General features: G+C 51.6%; 2 protein-coding genes across 12 annotated transcripts in view; one reads left to right on the forward strand and one right to left on the reverse strand.

The window, feature by feature from the left end:
* Nucleotides 1-6,512: 6,512 nt before the first annotated feature.
* Nucleotides 6,513-13,537, forward strand: IL18BP (interleukin 18 binding protein). Its single transcript, XM_084842290.1, has 6 exons — nucleotides 6,513-6,559; nucleotides 7,572-7,628; nucleotides 8,305-8,364; nucleotides 11,160-11,289; nucleotides 12,279-12,477; nucleotides 13,425-13,537. The coding sequence occupies exons 1-5, from the start codon at nucleotides 6,541-6,543 to the stop codon at nucleotides 12,463-12,465; spliced, it is 453 nt and encodes a 150-aa protein (XP_084698416.1). The 5' UTR covers nucleotides 6,513-6,540; the 3' UTR covers nucleotides 12,466-12,477; nucleotides 13,425-13,537.
* Nucleotides 13,538-15,240: 1,703 nt separating this feature from the next.
* Nucleotides 15,241-22,343, reverse strand: part of NUMA1 (nuclear mitotic apparatus protein 1) — a 105,990-nt gene continuing 98,887 nt past the window's right edge. For all 11 annotated transcript variants that reach the window (XM_084842271.1, XM_084842264.1, XM_084842263.1 and 8 more), the window contains 6 exons: nucleotides 21,883-22,177; nucleotides 21,203-21,342; nucleotides 19,511-19,729; nucleotides 18,617-18,736; nucleotides 18,165-18,326; nucleotides 15,241-17,096 (listed from right to left, as the gene is read on the reverse strand). In XM_084842271.1, the coding sequence (XP_084698397.1) occupies nucleotides 17,061-17,096; nucleotides 18,165-18,326; nucleotides 18,617-18,736; nucleotides 19,511-19,729; nucleotides 21,203-21,342; nucleotides 21,883-22,177 (972 nt within the window). In that variant the 3' untranslated portion in view covers nucleotides 15,241-17,060. The remainder of the gene's footprint in view (nucleotides 17,097-18,164; nucleotides 18,327-18,616; nucleotides 18,737-19,510; nucleotides 19,730-21,202; nucleotides 21,343-21,882; nucleotides 22,178-22,343) is intronic.

Here is a 22,343-nt window from a genome sequence, read left to right on the forward strand (position 1 = left end):
CGGACCTTAAGATCATCCTCAGCAGCCCTTCTCCATGAGCCCCTGCCAAAGGAAGTGAGGCGGGTGGCTACTAGGAACAGGGCTTTTTCTGCTGTGGCACCCCACAGTGCTGTGGTTCGCCCGGCACCTACATTGTATTCCTTCCGGTGCCAGATGAAGACCTTTTTATTTTCCCAGGCATTTTAGCTTTCTAGATTTTTAGCTTTGCTGTTTTAAATCTGTATTTTAAATCTTTGCATTGCTGCTAGGTTTTTATGCTGGTTTTATTCTGGTTGGAAAAGACCCTGATGCAGGGAAAGACTGAAGGCAAAAGGAGAAGGGGACGGCAGAGGATGAGATGGCTAGATAGCATCACTGATGCAATGAATATGAACTTGAGCACACTCTGGGAGAGAACGGAGGACAGGAAGGCCTGGCGTGCTATGGGCCATGGGGTCACGAAGAGTCGGACACGACTGAACAACAACAACAAAATTGTTATATTGTGGTTTAATTGTTTTATATTTTATATTGTTTTACTATGTGCTTGTTGGTTTTAATTTCTGTGAACCGCCCAGAGAGCTTTGGCTATTGGGCGGTATAGAAATGAAATGAATGAATGAATAAATAAATAATAAACAGCTGCCATTTAGGTCAAAGTCAGTGCTTTATGGCCACAAATGGTGTACAACATGCCATTTACAGCTGTATTTTTCCCATGATAGGCTAATGGCAGCCGCCATTAGCGTCTTGCATCTTGTAGGGAGCTGGAGAGCCGCTCCTCCAATTCTGGCAGATGCAGTTGGGCTCTGGAGGATTCTGTGGGACCCTGAGTGGCCCGACTTGCCCCTCCACGGACCCCCCCCCCCGCCCAGACAGTGGGGGGTTCATACATCCCTATTGGGGACACATCTATTGTGGCAGATCAAGCACATCTTACATTTTTTCATGATCTTACCTCTGCTGCTCGATTAGGAAATTTTATAATCAAATGCCTCCAAGACAATTCTGGAATCAAAAATGAGATTCCAATGCCTAATACTACCCAGTATAGCCTTCTGACCCAGGAGTAATAAAACTATTGCATCTGTGAGGTTTGCCAGATAAGAGACAATTGTACGAGGCCATTAGAAATAGATAATTAGTGCCCTTTTACTGATTGCAAAGGAATCCAGATAAAGGGGTGTCAATGTCAAAATTAGGGTTGTGACTTTCACTTAGAGAGCAATCTTAGGTCCCCTAGACAGCATCTGGGGGAGACAGGATTTTTCCATTTCCCAGCTCTGAGCTCGTAGACAGCACTCTGACCTCGTAGCGGGGAAACCGTGCTCCCCACCCCCCCTCCCCCTTGTAGCTGGGGCAGAGAGAAACGTGGCGGCTGCCCTTCTGTGCCTGTCTGTGCTCATAACATGGAGCATGGACAGGGTGAAAAGGGGGTGTTCCCAGGGGCGGGGAGGAGACCGCAGAAGCTGTTCTAAACAGCTTCCTATGCACTCTCCAGCCCTGTTCCTGCCCCCTCCCCGAAGCAGTGCTTAGATCTGATTAAAGGCAGCCGCCGGCGAGTTCACATCACTCCAGTGCTGAAGGAGTTGCACTGGTTACCAGTTGTTTTCCGGGCCAAATTCAAGGTGTTGGTTTTGACCTTTAAAACCCTATATGGTTCCGGCCCAGCCTATCTTAAGGAGTGCCTCCAGCAGCACCAGACAGGCCGCTTAACAAGATCAGCCTCGGATGGCCTTCTCTCTGTCCCATCAGCCAGGACAGCTAGACTGGTGGGGACGAGGGAGAGGGCCTTTTCTGTGGTGGCCCCCACTCTGTGGAACTCCCTCCCTAGGGAACTCCGTCATGCCCCCTCTTTAATGAGCTTCCATCGTGCATTAAAAACGTTGTTGTTCAGGCAGGCATTTGGGGTGGGTTAGGGTATTTTAGAAAATGTTTTTATTGTAGAATTTTATTGTTTTAAACTGTTTTTATTGTATGTTGTACATCTCCCAGAGTGGCTGGGTGACCGGCCAGATGGGCGATTAATAAATTTAATAATAAATAAATAAATAAAATAAATAGATGCTCAAAATCAGGCATCTAAGGAAAACTGGAGGGCAGCCAGAGCACAGAAGGAATCCTCTCCCCCATGCTTCAGCCACCCTGCATTGGACTGGCGGCTGCCTCCAACTTCAGAGGTTGCTAGTCCCCTGATCATCTTTGATCAGGGAGTTCATTAGTTTCATTATTTATTTATTTATTGCATTTATACCCCCGCCTTTCTCCCTCTCGCAAGGAACTCAAGGCTGCTTACATTCTCCTACTCCTCACCGTTGTATCCTCACAACAACAACCCTGTGAGGTAGGTTGGGCTGAGAGTCTGTGACTGGCCCAAAGTCACCCAGTGAGCTTCCATGGCCAAGTGGGGACTAGAACCCGGATCTCCCGGCTCCCAGTCCGTCACTCTCACCACTACACTACACTGGCTCTCATTAGTCAACATTAGTTGCTAGTCCCCTGATCATCTTTGTTCATAGAATCATAGAAGAGTAGGGTTGGAAGGGGCCTACAAGGCCATCGAGTCCAACCCCCTGCTCAATGCAGGAATCCAAGTCAGAGCATCCCTGACAGGTGGCTGTCCAGCTTCATCTTGAATGCCTCCAGCATGGGAGAGCCCACCACCTCCCTAGGGAATTGGTTCCATTGTCGTATTGCTCTAACAAGCAGGAAGTTTTTCCTGATGTTCAGCCAGAATCTGGCTTTCTGTAACCTGAGCCCATTATTATTCTGTGTCCTGCACTCTGGGATGATCGAGAAGAGATCCTGGCCTTCCTCTCTGTGACAACCTTTCAAATCCTTGAAGAGCGCTATCAGATCTCCCCTCAGTCTTCTCTTCTCAAGGCTAAACATGCCCACTTCTTTCAGTCTCTCTTCAGAGGGCTGTGTTTCCAGTCCCCTGATCATCTTTGTTGCCCTACTCTGACCCTCTCCAGCATGTCTGCATCCTTCTTAAAGTGCAGTGCCCAGAACTGGACACAGTACTCCAGATGTGGCCTAACCAGTGCTGAGTAGAGGGGGACTAGTACTTCCTGGGATTTGGAAGCTATGCTTCTATTAATGCAGCCCAAAAGAGCATTTGCCTTTTTTGCAGCCACATCACATTGTTGGCTCAGCTTCAGCTTGTGATCTACCACAATTCCAAGATCCTTCTCGCTTGTAGTGTTGTTGAGCCACGTATCCCCCATCTTGTAACTGCCTTTGGTTTCTTTTTCCTAGGTGCAGAACTTGGTATTTATCCCTATTAAATGTCATTCTGTTTTCTGCCCAGGGTTCCAGTCTATCCAGATCACTTTGAATTTTGTTTCTGTCTTCCAAAGTATTAGCTATCCCGCCCAATTTTGTGTCATCTGCAGATTTGATCAGCATTCCCTGCAGCTCCTCCTCCAAGTCATTCATAAAAATGTGGAAGAGCACTGGGCCCAGGACTGAGCCTTGCAGTCCCCTGCTCGTTACCTCTCCCCAGTTGGAGAAGATCCCATTGATAAGTCAGAGGTGACCATCTATCTCAATAGGATTGGGCCATCAGATAAGTGACCAATAATCCTAATTTCAGACCACAAATATGTAAGAAAAACAAGCTCACAAGACAAGATGATGTCGAAGAAATATATTTGTGTCAACAACATTCCTGTAACATGTCAAAGAAAGCTAAAATGTTTGAATAGTATGTTGGTATGCACATTAATCTCTATAAGAAGCTTCAAAATTTGATAACCTTATTTAGACACAGGAAGATTTAAAGTAGAAAGGTTATCTTTGGAATTCTTGAATAAGATAAACCGTAGTAAACATAGGTTGGACATATTTTATAGCATCCAAGAAGTATATGAAGGAGACTCAGAACACGCAAACGGAGGGCACTCTCCTTTGGGATCAGCTTCCCCAACGTGTTGCCTGTAGAATCAATCTGGTAATCTTGATATTGATTATCACTGAGAACTAGCAAATGTACTTGACTCTGCTTAGAAACCTATAAGAATGATGTCAGATGTTTTCATGTGTTTGAATTTATGCATGCACAAGCTCTTGTATTTAGAACTGTTAGGCTAATACTTTGGAATAAAACACAAAATCTGAGAGTGTTTTTTAAGAATTAGAATTCTGTATTACCTATAGCAGAGTGAAGTACTAAGAGTACTTTACTCTTAGATAGTATCTGGTTTTAGGAGAAATCTGGCTGTATACTCAGTAAACAGGTAATCAGTGGTTGCCAACATACTGAAAATATAGTTTGAGAAAATCTCTGAACCAGGATGCCACACTGTGATGTGTGCCATTTTTATAGAAATTGACCAAAATACCACAGAGGGGAGGAGGGGAGGGAAAGTGACTCACATCCTTCCCAAACTGGAAACATACCTTCCACATGAAGAGCTGCACTTATCCTTCTGAAATTTTGTTGGTTTATTATTTAAGGACACCTCTAGGCTGCCTGTAATTTTCAGAACTGGGAAAGATAGCCAATACCTTGGAAGACAGAAACAAAATTCAAAGTGATTTTGATAGGCTGGAGTGCTGGGCAGAAAACAACAGAAGGACATTTAATAGGGATAAATGCCAAGTTCTGCACCCAGGAAAAAGAAACCAAATGCACAGTTACAAGATGGCAATACTTGGCTCAGCAACACTACAAGTGAGAAGGACCTTGGAACTGTTGTCGATCACAAGCTGAAGATGAGCCAACAACGTGATATGGCTGCAAAAAAGGCAAATGCTCTTTTGGGCTGCATTCATAGAAGCATAGCTTCCAAATCCCGGGAAGGACTCGTTCCCCTGTACTCAGCACTGGTTAGGCCTCATCTGGAGTACTGTGTCCAGTTCTGGGCGCCACACTTTAAGAAGGATGCAGACAAGCTGGAGAGGGTTCAGAGGAGGGCAACAAAGATGATCAGGGGACTGGAAACAAAGCCCTCTGAGGAGAGACTGAAAGAAGTGGGCATGTTTAGCCTTGAGAAGAGAAGACTGAGGGGAGATAGGATAGAGCTCTTCAAGTCCTTGAAAGGTTGTCCCAGAGAGGAAGGTCAGGATCTCTTCTTGATCATCCCAGAGTGCAGGACACGGAATCATGGGCTCAAGTGACAGGAAGCCAGTTTCCGGCTGAACATCAGGAAAAACTTCCTGACTGTTAGAGCAATGTGACAATGGAACCAATTCCCTGGGGAGGTGATGGGCTCTCCCACGCTGGAGGCATTCAAGACGAGGCTGGACAGCCACCTGTCAGGGATGCTCTGACTTGGATTCCTGCACTGAGCAGTGGGTTGGACTCGTTGGTCTTGTAGGCCCCTTCTAGAGACCCTCAAAATGTCAAGACTGCTCTTGTACAAAACCAGTGGCTGTTGTTCCAAAATCTGGCAGGCTCTTGGTCAGACCTGGAAGATACTTGAGGGCATGTCAGTCCCTTAGGAGAGGGTTATGCCAGCCTGGTGTCAGAAAAACAGGTGTGGCCATCTTTGTGCTATACACCTTTATATTATGATTTTTTTCAAGGGAACTGCCAATAAACATTTTATTTCTTGACTGAACTGCATGAATCGTGCAGAGAGTTGCCCCTTTCCTGCCCTGCGGGATACATTTTAGCTGAGCTTCTAGGATTGTGGTTTTGAGGAACCCCCTGAGCATTCAGGAGAAATGTGACCCTCTTGACTGTCCCTTTCAACTTCCTTTTTTACCATTCCTCTCATTGTTAAAAAAAGATGTTTCTTTTTTAAAAGTCAAATGTGGCTGTGTTGGACTCCCCTGACAATTTTCCAGTTACATATAAATTAACATCAGCTCCCTAGTACATCTTGTCCAGATGCTGGTTGTTCCAAGAAGCATTGATAGGTAATCCAACATCTGCCATTCCCATTACATATTTGGGGTTTTGTGTGTACCAGCACCCTAGAAGGGAGCCCAACTCTGGTATGCAACCATGTCATCTGTGCCCCATCTGGCAAATGAGGGAGGGCTCTCTAAGAACTCTCAGAGAAGTGGAGCTATCCAAAGCTCCCACATTATTTGCACAGTAGTTTTCCTATGCTGACTTTCAGCAGACGGGCTCTCTCTCTCGCCACTTGTCTGCCTTCCCATTAACATAATTATTTACAGCACAATCCTACAGAGGTATATTCACAAATAAATCCCACTGAGTTCAGGGGAGCTTACTCCCAGGAAAGTGTGCATGGCATTGCAGCTGTAAGCAACTTCTGCCAGGGCCAATGATGCAAGACCATGCTCTGATTAACTCACTTTTTAAAAAGTTCCAATAGAAGAGCCCTTAATGAAACTGCAGCCTCACATGAACCCCACTTCCAGGTAGTTCTAAGAAGCAATTAGGAACAAGAAAACAGAGGGCTTCTATCCGGTAGGTAGACATTCCCCATTTCTGGTAAATCAATGAAGCAAAATTGTTTTTCTTGCTGGCGACAGAGGGATTTCCCCTGTGACTCAAGCAGAGAACTGGTGACTTTCAGATTAGGATATAAAATGCTTCTGTCCTCCTCAGCTTCACCGTCCCCATCCTTCCCAAGAGAACAAAGGATGTCTTCTTCCATCACAGGTAGGGAGCCAGCTGCAGCCGCTTCTGTCCTGGACCTTCTCCACAGCCTCCAGCCAAGGCTTCTGTGGTCAGTGGGCTGGGGGTTGTGCCTTTGCCTTGAAAGGGCTCTCTGCCCCTCCCTCCTTCCCTGTATAATAGACAGCTGTGATTTTTCGAGGGAGGGTTGTAGTGTTGGGGAGGGGAAGCCTCCAAATATTGTAAAGACATCCAAATCCTATCCATCCTACACCACTGAATTCAGTGGGACTTATTCCCACATGTGCGTAGCCTAAACTACAGAATGACACATTCCACACACCTCTCTTCCTGTCCCCATTCAGTGGTGTGTGAAAAGCACTCTGTACATGCTCAGGGGCAGTCTTCTATGATTAATGAGCCTTGGCATGGAAAAATGGGTTTGGGGGCTGTTTTCTGGCTCAGATTTCAGCTCCCCTTCCAATATATCTATTTAAATGAAGGGTCAGACCTAAATGCTTGCTATGGGCTCCTCCAGAGATCTCTTTTCACAGGGCTGCTTCTGATCCTCATGCAGTCCTTCCCAGACCACATAACAATGGCTGAGAGGGAGAGATGGTGTCTGTATAGACATGAGTGAGATAGTAGCATTTTAAGATGCTTTTGATGCTATGCATCCCGCTTCCTAGAGTGGTCAACCAGATGCCCCAATGGGAAGCCCCCAAGCCCAGCCTGATGGCAAGAGCCCTCTTTCCCACGATGTCTCCCCAGCAACTTCTTCTCAGAGGCATGGTGCCTCTGGCCCAGAGCTAATAGCCATGGATATCTCCCTCCTCCTCTGTGCATGTGCCTAAGCCTCCTTTAGAGCCACATCACCTAATAGCCATCTCCAGACCATGTGGCAGCCAGTTCCATAGGCTAATGGCAAGTTGTGTGGAGGATTTCACAGGGACCACCACCATCCGGGGAGGGGCTTTCTTGTGACCCAGGCCTCCAGGGTCAAGCAATGAGCTCCAGTTGGCCATGCTAACCCCCCACCCTCTGCTTTTGCTTCCAGCTCTCAGGCACAGAGGCCTCCTCTTGGCCCTGCTCTGCAGCTGCTTCCAAAGGACAGGTGAGGCAAGGGACCCGTAGGAAGAAATGGCCCCAAGGGCTTGGCCCCTTTAAAGGGGGTGGACTAACTCTGCCAACAGGTATCAACTCCCCAGCAGAGCACACACACCCCTTAGGCTCCCTGAGCCGTTTGCAACAAGGCTCCTCCAGGCATTGTCCTCATCAGCCATGTGGTTGGGGAGTGTGTGGGTGTGCAGTGGGGGGGCGGGGGTGTCAACCGAATGCTCTGGAGTGCGCACATGCACTGGATAATGGGACATGTGACAGAACGCATTGCACCCCATAGTTAGCACCATATGAACCCCCCCATGCTATTTGCAACACAATTGAAGTCAACCATCCCCAACTTGGTGTCCTCCACATGTGTTAAGAGGACAGCTCCCAGTTTCCCCTAACCAGCCATGTGCTTCTTAATCTGCAATCACATTAGTAATGTATGTTTAGATGGTGACCAGTCTGCACCAGTGAAAAGGCTTTGTCAGGGACCCAAGTGTCCCCCCTTGGGCCTGCAGCCTCAAATACTGCCCAGCCCCCACCCCTGTAGACACTGAGGAGACATGGAGAGGTAAAAATTCCTGGAGTCTGCCTGGCCAGGGGCCAGTGCAAGCGTGATGGGCTCCTGGAAGGGGCACAATCCACCCTCCCTACCCTTTTAATCAATAGCTTTCTCTTTTCAGATTCAGCAGGAAAACTGCAGTCAATTATCTCCTCTCCCCTCCAATGCAAACCTTCCTTTGGTAAGTGGCTGTGAAAAGTTTAGTACCAGAGGGAGGTGGGCTCCAGGAACTAATGCAAAGGGGTGTTTCTTCCAGGTACACAAGGAGCAGTTTCAAAAGTTGTCAGCATGCCACCCAGGACTTGGAGAGGTCCTCCTAAAGGATCTCTCCAAAGTGGGAGAATGGGCATCAAAATGGCAAATGTGGTTCAATGTAAGCAAGTATAAAGTGATGCACATTGGAGCACCATGTAAGCAAGTGTAAAGAAATCCAAGCTGGGGCAAAAAATCCCAACTTCATGTATACACTAATGGGATGTGAACTAGTGGTGACTGGTCAAGAACCCTGGAGTTGTGGTGGACAGCTTGATGAAAATATGTCAGCCCAGTGCATGGCTGCTGTGAAGAAGGCAAATTCAGGCATAATTAGGAAAGGAATTGAAAATATCATACTGCCTGTATACAAATCTATGGTGCACCCACACTTGGAATACTGTGTACAGTTCTGGTCACCAAACCAAAAGAAGATATTGTAGAGCTGTATAAAGCGCAGAGAAGGGCAACTAAAATGATCAAGGGGCTGGGGCAATTCCCCTATGAGGGAAGCTGGGAACAGGTTGTCCGGGACTGTTTAGCTTAGAAAAAAGGTGAGTAAAGGGAGACATGAAGGTGGTGTACAAAATGATGCATGTGTGGAGAAAGTGGACAGGGAGACATTTTTCTCCCTCTCTCATACTAGAACCCAGGCTCATCCCATGGAGCTGAGTGGTGTGAGATTGCAGACAGATAAAAGGAAGTACTTCTTCACACAGCATATAAACAATGAAATTTGCTACAAGCTGTAGTGATGGCCACCAATTTGGATGGCTTTAAAAGGGGATGGGACACATCCCACAGGAGAAGGCTATCAGTGTCTACCGATCCCGATGGCTATACGCTGCCTGCAACATCGGTATGCCCACGTGCACCAGTTGTTAGGGAACATGGGCAGGAGGGTGCTGTTGCACTCATGGCCTGCTTGTGTGTTTCTGCAGGTAGCTGGTTTGCCAGTGGGTGAACAATGGCAAAGCACTGGGTGAACAAAATACTGGACTAGATGGGCCCTGGTCTGATCCAGCAGGGCTCTTTTGTTCTTACTTCAGATAGAGGTTCCAGCCTTGCCTTGGAAAATACATTTGTCCAAGGACCATGATCTCAAGCATAGCAGACACCCAAAGGCACTGTGTCATTGCACAGCCATACAGCTTAGAAATGTTCCTCTCTAGCCCCGTTCCAGCAGCCTTCCACATCTGGAAGTCGGTAAGAACAGAAATTCCAGAGGGGTGGGCATCTTAGTCTGTTACAGCAAGAAGTAAGAGGAGTCTTCTGGCAACTTAAAGACTACAGATTGGTTGTGATGTAAGCTTGTGTGAACCAGGGCCCAGGTAGAAGCCGTGCCAAGAAAGCTGATGCTGTAAGAAATGTGTTAGTCTTTAAGGTGCCACAAGGTTTGTTTTTGCAAGGAAGTGTAAGATTTGGCCAGGTCTGCACGCTAGTTTTATCACGCAACGGAAACTGGAACTTCTCTCTCTCTGACCATGCAGAAAATAATGAATTCATGTAAGGAACTGGCTTAGATCCAAAAAGGTTTAAGCAGATCCATGGGGAACAGGTCTATCAGGTCCTGACAAACCAAACAGAACCACCATGTTCCCGGCCCATTTGCTTCAGAAGAGATGCTGGGGGCAGCCACAGAGGGCGGCTCTCACCTTCCGGCTCTGCTTGTGGTCTTTCCAGGTGCATCTGGCTGTCCAGTTGTGGAAACAGAATGCTGGGCTGGATGGATCTTAGTTTGGTCTGATCCAGCACAACAGTTTTTTTTCTCACTTTCCCATTTGCCATGATTGCAACATGCAGGTATGATTGTGCCACAACACACGGCTCAGTCCCACACCAGCAGCACCAGTTCCTGGAGGCAATTGTTGACAGCTAGGAAGTCATGTGATGACAGGTGCTGCACATAATGGCAGGAACATGGAAAAGGCATCCCGTGGGGCCACATCCCGCGTCCTCTGTGTTTGTGATAGAACAGAAAGGCTCACGCATGGCCATGTGAAACAAGGCTCCCTCCACACACCCCGTTTGGCCCTTGCCCAGGTGGGGGCATTAGAAGGGCAGGACCAGGACACCCCCATCACACTCCGGACACGCAGGCCACCTTTCAGGGCAGGTCTCTTAGTAGATCCATCCTGTGGTTTTAAAAAACCGTTGGTGCTGGTGCTCAGCCCATGGCACTCAGGCGCCCATAACAAACTCTTGGCAGCACAACATGAACAAGTCTCTTGAGCACATCGCCCCCTTTGGGTTTTTAGCAGCAAGGCCCAGGGGGGCTTCACACATACATGTACCTGCCTCGGCCCCCCCCCGCTGTGTGCGCTTGATGACTGGCAGCTAAATATGTGGACTGTACCCAAAAGCTCTGCAGCCGAAGGGATGTGAAGGTTCCTGCAGTGGCGTTTATCTACGTGATGGTGACTTTGCTGCACGTGCAAGTGGGTGGTGTAGGCATAGAACAACATGCATGTGCAAAGCAGACCCTCTTTGTTTCTGTCCATTTGCATGTTGCCCACATACTTCCTTGCAGCCAGTGCAAGAGGCCCTTGCTCTCTCTTACGAGGCTGGGGTCCCCCCCGCCGCCCTAACTTCAGCCACATTCTGGGGGAGTGGCGCTTGCCCTGGTAGAGGTGATGGAGCGGCAACGCCCTGTGAGGGCGCAGCAAGCCTGCCTTCGGAGTTCCTCATGGATAGCACAGCGCCTTGCACTTCCCTCTTCTGCAGGGCAGAAGCTCAGGGTCCTGTGCGAGGGCTACACGGCCTATGGGTGTAGTGGCATCATGTACTGGCTGGCGAATGGCACTTTTGTGGACAACTTGTACCCGGATGAAGCAGTGAGCGAGGAGGACACCAAGTAAGTACACATTGCGGCTTCATCAGGATCCAGTACTCCTCTCGGTCCCAAGAATCACCTTTGAGCAAAAACCATTAAACAAGGCTGGGTGATTCTGAATCGCATCCTGCAATGGTTGAACTTCATACTGAGAAATGCAACTAAAACAAAGGAACGCTAAGTGTCCAGCCATGTGGGCTGTGGAAAATGTGTGGGCAACATCAGGCAAATTCTCAGTACCTAGTGACAATGACTGGGGCTCATTGCTCTTTCTAGGACTGGCACAGGCATCCTCAAACCTCTTGGGCTTCAACTCCCAACTGCCCAGTCAGCATAGCCAATGGCCAGGAATCATGGGAGCTCTGGCCCCCAAATCTGGATAAGGCCAGACTAGCAAAAAGCAGGATTATGCAGATGTGAACTACTAAACAGGCCATCAAACTCAACTTGGATGGGAATGTGGGCTTCCTTACTGTAACATTTTAGATTATTCCATCTTTAGGTGCAATGCATGCACGACTCTCTGCCCAAGGCACACTGGTGATATATTTGCACAACTGGCACCTGAAATTAGTTGCAACAAGCCCTACAAAATTTACCCTGCTTTGTACCTGTTGAACATCAACCCCCTCCCCAAGACTCCAAGTTACTCTTCACCAAAGCCTAAAGATGCATTTGGATCATAAATAAGAATGTATGTTTTGAAAACATGTAACCTTCTAAAACCTGTCTGTTAGTAAGATCTTCTTAATCAAAGGCTCAAAGAACTAGCCTTTAGAAGAAAAAGGGCATACTGATGGGAAGTGATACAATTCTATAGTGTCTGATGAGCCCCCCCAGTAGCCCCCCATCTCCCCCACTCTTTAAAAAGGCACCGAAAGAACCCTAGGACTTTTGGGGAACCTGCTGCTGGTTGATGGTACCATTACTGCTACTCACCCTGCACCCACATCCCCTCCAAGTTTCTAATTTTCACCTGCAACTCATTTTCTGCCTCCCCCACCCCCCAGAGAGAACGCCAAAGACAAAGGCTGTTTCCTGGCACGGGAGTTGTTATTCTATTCCTTCGCGCCAAGGGACATGGACACAAAATTCGAGTGCATCATCCTTGATCCATCCGGCCCAGTCCGAAAGACCATCACCTGGGAGCTTCAAGACACAAAAGAGAAGGGGAAGGGCGTGCCAGAGGGCTGTTGAGCAGAGTGCTGGGTAAGGCGAGCCCGTTGGATGTGGTATGGAGGACCACAGGCATAGCACACAGGGGCCACCAACATCTCAGCATCTTCCATTTTTTCATTCCACATGAGTGTGACCCTCAGGGTCCCCTGTAAGGATAGGAGCCATGTAGAGGCTGGGGCTTAGAACTAGCACACCCTCCCAGGATCCATTTCTCTATCCATAAGAGCAGCCTTCTTGGATCAGAAAATGCCAATGGGAGATGGCTTGAGCTCTCCCACACACCTTATTTCCAGAGTTGTAACACAATAGGTCAGGAGTTCTAGGAAATAGAAGAAATATGGAGTCCTATTCCTAAGGCAGCAGCCAAGACTTGGTCATCTCCTCTTCCTTTGAGTTTTGTTCCACCATTTTTGTAATTAAATGAATCTCAGAATTGGGCTTATCCCACACCTCCAGAGTACCTGTTACGAGCAGGAAAGGAACAGGTGGATTTACCTATATAACAGGTTCAAGTGGGGAGGTAGCACACCCCCCCCCGCCCCAAACAGCATCTGGGAAATGCAGGCCTGCAGCAGTGCTGCTGAGCACCCTTTGCTACATCTTGCAGAAGCCCCTCCCCAGGTTCTCCAACTCTTGAGTGCAAAACTGGCTTTAAATTTGTGGCATAGCCAGCATCCCCTCAAGATGGTCTTTAGGCTTGGAGCCAAAAATAGCAGGAACCCCACCTTTCTGCTGGTGTGTGCGATTCTGAGAGGGGTGTGTGTGGGGGAAGAGGCTATTGCAAATGCTAGTGGATGCAGCTGGGGCAGGCTGGCTTCTTTACCTCCTCAGATAGTCAGGGGTCAGTTACTCAAGACGGTGTTGCTCTTGCCTTCATTTATGCTCTCCTTGTACCAAAGCTCTCTGCTTTGCTTGACCTTTTCACCACGTTTTGTTCTTAAAAATAACCAGCATCTTTTTCTTCCTTCTGATCCTAGCCTATGCATGCTTGGCCACTTAGGCGATCACGTCCTCCGTGCATCTGATGCAGCAGGCCCTGGCGCATGGGAACTCATGCTACAATAAACTTGTTAAGCCTTTAAGGCACAACTGACCACCTTTCATGACTCCACAGGGCCAAAGGCAGGGGTGCAAACAGCACCTGCCCAAGCGATGAAGGGGCAGGCTGACCCATTCCTGCAACCTGTAGCTCCACTAACTCTGCCCAGTTAACGCTGCATGGCTTAGTCTTGCAAGCTGTCTCTTCCGGGCTACAACTGCTCCAGCAGCTGGAGTCATCCTGAAGTCTGGACGTAGACCTTACCCCCCAATGAAAGAAGAAAACATAGGTCTGGGGCATCTCACTGACTGGCAGGAGGAAGCTAATTTTGCACCCCAATAACGGTGCCAAGCACCATCTGGAGCTGTTTAAGTAAGAGCTGTGCCCCCACCCCACACAGACAGGTGATTTGGATCTATTATGGTCTGGGTTCAGGATGTAACGGCCTTAGTTGCCATGGAAGGCAGCCTCCGCTAGAAAAGGAGCGGGGGACTGGAGCCCTCTCGACAGCTTTAGATGCCACCAACGGTCGCATCCTTCTAGACACCTCACATGGGATCGGGATGGAGGGCACTCAACACAGTGCTTCCACTCATATCTGGTAGGCAGATTCCAGAAGCTGGTGCAGGGAAATGTCTGCTGTTCTGCCTGGGAATTGTGCTGTGGGGTTTCGTACAGTTCCATCTTGACTCAGATGCTCTTTTAACATCTATATGAACCTGCTATGAGAGGTCACTGAAGGGTTTGGAGCATAATGTTATCAATGTCCTGATGACACACAGCTACATCCCCCTTCCCCAATTTGTAATTTAATATAACTTATTATGTTTCTCTCCCCCCGGCCCATTAGCCATCTCATTTCTAGACAAAAAGCATCATGGACTCTAGTCCAAGTAAACATACCCTGGTGCCCTCCAGGTGTTTTGACCTACAACTCCCACAATCCCTGACCACTGGCTGGGGCTGAGTTGCAGTCTAAATTGCCCAGGGGGCGCCAGATTACCTACCCCTGTAGTCATCTTTCCCTGTAGGCGAGTACCCCAATTGTCGGATCGTTTTGGTTGCTCTGTTCTCCAGCTTTTTCTGGTTCAGTGCCCAGAACCCCAAGTTAAAAGCACCTCTGGGAGCTGGAGCAGGAAGGCTGGTCTTTGCTTGAGAGCTTCTGGAGCCACTGCTGGGTCGGGAGGCGATGCCAGGCCAGGTGGGCAAGGGCACCTTCACACGCACGGCATTCTGGGTGCACAGCGTGCACAAGGGCAAGAGGGTGTGAGGACGAGGCTGTGTGGGGCAGCCTTACCTGTGGCGCCATCTCCACTTGGCAAGCTCCATTCTGGAAGCTGACAAGGTAGGGATCTGCAAGGTCCCATGGTACTTTTGACACAAACACTCTGCCTTCCTGATGAAAGGAAGCAGAAAAGCAATGGCCATGTTGCTGTTTGTTCTGGTTTTTTTTTAAATACACTGCTTCTGTGGGGTACAAGGTGTGGGGAAATGGGCCTGTGTGGGAGCTCAGTGTTGAGGAACATGCACTCTGCGCACAGGGGAGGCACTTTCCCCTTTCTCACAACACTACCTGCAGCCCTTGTGCCTACCCTGGGTAAATTCCATCCATCACTTGAAGCAAGATGGTTCAGGCTGCAATTCTATACTCCCTTACCTAGGGGTAAGTCCCCCTGAACCCAACTGGGCTTATTCTCGAGTAGGCATGGGCGGCACAGTATTGGAGAATCACGGAGGGGCCACAATCAAGCCACTATTGGGAGAAAAATACCATTTATTTACAAGTAGAAACATTATTTAAAATGACACATTTGATTGCTAAACTCTCTACAAAGGCGAGTATTAGAGGGTTGGGCGTGGGGGCCACCCTCAGGCAGTGTCCCTCCCCCAGTCCAGGAAAAAACTCACCAGGGCGCCCCGGCCAAGGAACACTCCAGCAAGGCCTCCGAGCTGCCACTAGGCTGAGAGAGGCCAAGCTCCACACAGGACCAGCCCTTGGGCTCCTTTCTGCCCACTCCTCTTCTTTCCCACAAGACAGCGGGTTCTGCGCTGAGGCAGCCAGCTGGTATCAAGACAGAACGTGATGGCCTCTGGAAAGATGGGAGGACCAGGCTGCAGGTGCAAAGGCTCGACTGGGACAGAGTCCCCACATGGAGCTGAAGGAGGGGACCGTTCTTTCCTGGGCCGACGAACTGTGACACTGAATTCCAGATACAGGACACAATCCGGCAGGAAGTTCTCCTGCAGAGCTTTCACTCACTTCCGTGGGGCTTGCGCAAGAGAACTCCCTGCTGGACTGCATCCACAGTCACCCCGGCCCTGAAAGACAAGAACCAACCTTCAGCCCTCCGCCCCCACCATGGGCCCCAGCGAGCTCCCCACAGCCCCCTCCGACAGCCATGTATCCACTGGCCCCTTCCAAGAGGAACACTGCTTTGAAGTCTCCCCACACCCCACACCAGTGTCTACAGAGTACAATACAAGGCGACACAGCTAAGTAAAGCCTGCGGAATAAAGGGAAGGCGTACGCTACGTACATAGCAGTTCTTCCTGCCCACCCACCAACAAGAGGCCTTTAAGACAGCTGCCTCTGCTCCCTTCCAAGAATGGCTGAAGATCCTCTTTTCACTGCAGGATTCTACTCCCCGCTTGTGCAAGCCGTCCCAGCTCCCAGATGGTGCTAACATTGCTAGGAAGCTGCCACGAGACTCCTAAGGTGACCAGAGCAAAGTTCTGGGCATGAGACAGTGTCTCCCCCCTTCCCATAAAAGGATAAGCAGCTCATCGTCAATGTCTTTGCCAGAAGCTTTCCACTTGGACTCTCCAGTCCATCCACTCTCGCTTCACAGCTGGGATTGTAAAAAGGGAAGAGACTTCTTGCAGAGTGGAGCATTGGCACCAGCGAGAGAGGAGGGGCAGGGAACAGCTCTCCGCCCGAGATGCCTTGGGAAGTCGATGGCAGCGCTCCGACGACGCAAGCGGTAACGCCCGTCCTTGCCCAGTGGGAATGGGGCGTTGCCGGCCTGAGGCACAGGGCCAAGGAAAACCTAACTACGCACAAGGGGGGGCCGCCCAGGGGCTGAAGGCCTTGGGCTCGTGGTGCACTAGCAAGGAAGAGTAAGCCTTGATCCCTAGCATGACGCCCCCTTCGTGTGCAGTGTGTGCAGATGCTGCTGCTGCCCGACCCACCCTTGCCAAGGCCCCTCCTTCGAGGCTGTCTGGGCAGAGGCTGGAATGGCTGGAGACTCTCCCATTTCATTAGTGCGCGTGTGCATGGGCGCACGCACACATGCACACAGTGCGACCATGGATGGGAAAGCCCTCCCGCTCTCCCACTCAGCAGCACCACCACATGGGAATTGGGGGCGGGGGATGTCACTGCACCAGGCGGCATCCTGACCATGAGAAGGCGGCGGTCCTAGGCCTCATCTGGGCTGGGAGGGGCTGCAGCAAGGGGGGGCTGCTGGCAACTCAGCTGGCAGAAGAGGCGGGGTGGGGGGGTTGGCACCTCGCTCCCTTCCCTCGGGGGAGGCATGGCATACGAGGAGGGTGTTTTCAGCCAGGAAAAACGGCACTAGAATTTCGTGTTCTTCAGTGACTTGGAGTTTGCCTGGGGGAACAAGAGAACACACACGGTTGGACAGTTGGAATAGCAGGAGACGGGGCATTCTGAGGCAAAAGGTGGAAGATCCAAATTGCCCCTCACTCCTCGCAGGGCACGATCCTCCAGAAACGTCTCCTGCGCAATCCCTGCAGAGACAGATGGGAGCAGTGCAAGGGCCCCGATGGCCGTCCACCTGTGTGGCTCCCGTCGCCGCTGATGGAGCTGGCGCAGGAGACCTTCTCGGGGGACTTGTGCCTCGGAGAAACAATCCGCCTCCTGCTCTGCCAGCCTTTGTGGCACCCAAAGCCGGCAGCTGATGGAGCTGCTTGGCTTGGTCTCCTTCGTCACCAGAAGGCCAAAGCTCACAGGCCTCTGTCCGTGTTCCCAGCACCATGGCCCAGCAAGAATGCCCTGAAGGAAGGAGGCCCCCCGTGGGGCTTTTTGCCCCCAGATTCCACACAGGCTGCCCCTCCCTAGAGACCCTGGGCTGGAACAGCCAAGCTGAACTCCGCTGTCCCCGAAGCACGGCGTGCGCAGGAGAGCCGCCCAGCTCCTCGTTGCTCTGCGTGCAGCAGATCAAAGAGTGGCAGAGAGGCTACCAGGCTGCCCCCAGGGTGCAAGCAGAAGTGCTGGTAGCCACACATGCCAAGTGGGAGCGCAGAGGGTGCTGCCCGGAGCCTATGCGCTGCTTCTGGGGTGACCCAACTGGAAGAGCTTGCATGCAGGCCTGCTGGGCTGGGCGGGGGGTGCCCACCGCTCCGGAAGCCCCAGAGACCCTGCAGAAGCAAAGGGACATTCGGCCTGAGGTCCCGGGTGTGGGACTCGATGGCCTTGTAGGCCCCTTCCAACCCTGCAATTCTAGTATTCCATGATTCCCTGGGGAGAATGCCCCGGCCTGGACTACAGGCGCCGGCTCTGTCGGCGGAAGGCCGGGAGCAGCGCACCCCGCCCTGTGAGAAAGCTGGTGCGTGCATGTGCTCCAAGTAGCCCAGGATGGGGGCTGTGACATTCACAGCACTGTAGTGGTGCTACAGAGCAGCAGAGGCAGCTCGCTGGCTCGCTCTGTACCCCTACCTTGCCCTTAGGAGATGCTCCGGCCCTTGGGGATCTCTGGCTGCGGCCCCGGGGAGAGTTCTTAGGAGTCACTTTGCGGTTTGCCCCGCGACGCAGAAGACTGTTGCCCAATTTCTTGGGTGTGTTCAGAATGCTGAAAGCCAATGACTGACGCTTCTCTGACTGCGGGGGGCGGGAGCAAGGTAAGGATCACTAGGGGATTTCAGCAACTCCTTTTCCCTCCCACATGCACTCCATCCCCAAGGCAAGGGGACCAACTGAGGATCTGAAACTCTGCGCTTGCTTATGCCCCCCCCCCCGAAGACACAACAGTGACAGCAGAGAACTTTCAGAAGGCAGCTGATGCTGAAGCTCAGCAAGTCCTGCTGGGGGGAACCGGATGCTGCTCCCAGAGCTTTCCCTGAGCCCTCCCGCAACTGCCTGAGGGAGGAGCAGCTCTGGAGCTTCCCTACCTGTTTGTCAGGCGCCTGGGCTTTGCCCCTCTTCCCAGCCACATGGGTGCTGTGCTTGCGTTCCTCGGTCCTCCCTTTGGGGGTCTGCGGCCGTGGGAAGCAGCTGGCAGATTTTTTGGACTGGAGAGAAAGAGAGAGAGGAGGGGAGAGTTGGGACTTCTTTGCCACTGGACAAAAGTTTTGTGGTCAGAGGGAACTGACAACTCCTGAAACACAAAGGGCCTTTCCTCCCTCCACACTGATGAGACACCAAAGGAAGGCAACTATCAAGAGAGAAGCAGGAGAGAAGAGGAAGAAATGACTGGATTGTCATGATCATTCTTTCTACTCAGAAAGCTGATGACACCATGGGATTCAATATGGCTATCCTACAATACCCACTAAACTGCAGGATGCCCATATCCCCCTCCGAGGGGAACTCTCTCCTCCCTGTCCTGCCCTACAGACATCTTCTAACGTGACAACATCACGGATGGGAGGGGGAGGTTCCCCACATCTGCACATGAGGAAGCTCTGAACTCCCAAGACCCTGAAAGACAGGAGCGGCCGTAACGTTACCCTGCTAAGACACCTGCCTGGGGATCCTCTCATGGGCCAAACAGCAGGAACGTATACCGAATGGATGGAAGAGCAATCAGCAGGGAAAGAGGTGCTCCCATCGGGGCTATCAAGTCCAACCCGGCCTCCTCAGCTGCCCACCCATCAGCCAGCACTGCCCGTCACAAGCAGAAGCCCACAAAAGGGGGCCACCCGTGACATGCTGAAGGGCTCTGGAGCACACAAGGACGTTTGCCACAGCCACCCCCAGCCAGACTGATATACCCATAATACCCCCCCCACCCCTGAGGCTGCCATGTGCTTTAGACCCGTTAAAAGTACCCCAGGGCTGCTCACCTCAGGGGTCCCTGGACCCAGCTGGGACTCGTTCGAAACACGCTTCCTTTGCTGCCGAGTGGCCACGCCTCCAGCCGCCCAGGCGGAACTCAGCATGCTCCGGCGGGTGGCAGGACCCTCGGCAGCCTGAGAGGGCAGCAGGCTGGCCCGCCGGAGGGTCTCCTTGGGATCCCCAGTCATCATCTCCTCATCTGTGATAGTCGTCAGCGACTGGGATGGCTTGCGCGGTGGGGAAGAGAAGGAGCATGCCGTCAGAAAAAGGCCGTTGACCCGCAAAGAGGGCTGCCACAGAGGAAGAGCAGCAGGCCACACAGCCAACCCGGAACTGCAGGTGGGCAACATCGCTCTGCAGCCCCGCCCGCTCCCGTTAGGAGAGCGGGGAGGAAGTGGGAAGCGGATCCGCTTGTTATCTCTGATGTGGGATTCCGGGCAGGGGGGCTGCTCACGCAAGCACCCAGGGAGCGGGCGTCACTTGTCCGTTGCCTTCTCTTCATGGAGGGATGAAGGACAAGCAGCGGCAGCCTGAGCAGCTTCGTCCGACCTGAATCTTCTCCCCAGTGGGAGAAGGTGCAGGGAAGGCGAAGCAGCTTTGGGCAGGGCCGGGCCCTCTCCAGCGGGAAAAGCTCCATGTGCAAGGAAGCCAGCTCCTGGCAGATGAGCCAGCAGATGAGCTGGCTCCTTCCAACATGCCTGCTGGGGCTCAAAAGATGTCAGGGGCGTGGCCTGCCCCTGCGAGGTCATTCAACCCATGGAGGGCTCAGTGGGGCTCACGCAGCGCTCTGCCCAATTGCGGGCAGGCCCTCCTTGGCCAGAGCCCGGCCACCACACGTGCTGCACTCACCACTGTGGACTCTGCACAGCTGTGTTCCCTTGTACGAGTGATAGTAACACTTCAGGGTCTGAAGCATTTGGAGTTCTTTGGCCAAGACTGAGGCAAGTAACGGGAGGTGGCGGAAGCAGCACAGATGAGGGAATAGATGCCCATCTTCTATTTAGTGCAGTATTTCATTGTTACTTTTAAAATGTGTAAACCACTGCGGCATATTTTATGGACAGTGGTGTATCGATACTTTTAAATAAATAAAGCCCAATTTACCGGCCAACCTAATGCTGTGGCTTCTAATTCTTGACAAGAGCCCTTCAACCATTTAACAAAGGGGGGTGGGGGGTGGAGAAAAGTGTAGTCCTTTGTCCACGTTAGCAATTCTCAACCAAAAGTGGCAAATTCTGCTGTAATCAACGGGCTGCTTTTGTACACACAGGGGACAGTCTGTTATGCAACACAAACCCAAAGTTTGGGATTTTGCCTGTGACCTTCAGAAAGTAATAAAGGCATTTCATTACACCAAGAGTTTTTTGGCTAGCACTGAGCCAAGTTGTTTTTAACACACCTGATTTTTTTAAAAGAAGTTCCCTTGTTATTCAATATTGTTTTTATAAGCTCTGTGCGCGCCTTCAAAGGTCAAAAGTCTGATACAAGCCCTACCAAGTAGCCCGATTCCGATTCTGAAGGCCTTGACTAATTAGAAACAGGTGGAGGCATTGCATCCCCCGGCTCAGCTCTCCCTTTCTCCCACTCCTGCCCTCCTCCCCCTGGAGTACATTTTCTGAAAACCTCCAGCGAGCAACTGCAGGACGCCGGAGTCTCCACGGCCCTGTGGGTCCCCCAGCAGTTGCTGCATCTGCACTCACCCTGGACTCCAGGGGGTAGCAGGTCTTCAGGTGAGGCGGACACACCCTGTTGCGCTGCTGCAGCTCGGCAATGCGGTTCCAGTCGTCCAGCTGTTCGGGCTCGTTGTGGCACATGCCCACGAAGAAGCTACTGCGGCGGCCTGGCAGTGGAGAAAGTGGTAGGGGAAGTGTGAGGTGGATCATTCCCCCGGCAGCATCACAAGAGGGAGTCGCCCCGAGTGGTGCTCCACATTTCAGAAGATGATCAAATCTCGTGACGGGTTGCAAAGACACACCTCCCACCACCCACCTTCATGGAAAGGCAGCGCAGAGGGCAAGATAAGGCAGAGAGGGACATCCGGCGCACAATTCATCCAAGCCATTCGGTTGCTGGAAGGCCTTGGGGCGGCTGCTCAACATGAAGGTCGTCAAGGCTAGGCCCAGGGCCACCAGTCAGCCGTGCTGGCCAGCAGCAGCACCTTCCTGTTCACGCAGCCGTGTGTCGCAGAGGACACCACAGCAAAGGACGCGGGCTCTGCAAAACGGCCCCAAGGAGGGAGTTGCTCCAGACAACTCGGGCCCACGAGCGCCGCTGCCTGCAGGGGAAGCCTCCCCTCCACATGGCAACAGCCTCTTCCGCCGGATGGCCTTTCTGTGCAAAGCCTGAAGCCCCAGGTCCTGCCACAGGCCCCAGCACTCACCTGTGCTTGCCTCTCCAGCCTGGGAGTGTCTCATGGAGCTGCGGGTTGCAGGCCGGTAGCCAGGCAGGCTCATCAGCGCGGCGTTGCCTGCCGTGTCGTCGGGGGAAGAGGCGCCCAGCCTGGTGAGAGACTCCTGGGAGGGGAGGCTGGCAAGGGAGCGGGCGGAGGAAGCAGCTGCGGAACGCAGGCGGGTCTTGACCGTCTCCTGGCTCGGGGCACTTGCCTGGGACCCAGCTGACTGCACACTGAAGAAGGACTCGTTGGCGCTGCATGGAGCATCTGGCTCAGTGTGTTTCTGTGAAGAAGCATCAGCGAGGTGAGCACAAGGAAGGAAGGGCTGCCACAGCAGAACCCTGCCGCCGGGGCCCCCAGACTCCCAAGCCACTGCAAGGCAGGGCTGTGTAAACACAGTGTCCCCTGGCAGGAAGGGAACCCAAGCCAACCCAAACTCTGCACAGGCA

The sequence above is a fragment of the Heloderma suspectum genome, chromosome 3 (assembly GCF_057233095.1).
Source record: "Heloderma suspectum isolate Gila_16-S chromosome 3, 16-S_ref, whole genome shotgun sequence".
Classification (NCBI taxonomy): Eukaryota; Metazoa; Chordata; class Lepidosauria; order Squamata; family Helodermatidae; genus Heloderma; species Heloderma suspectum.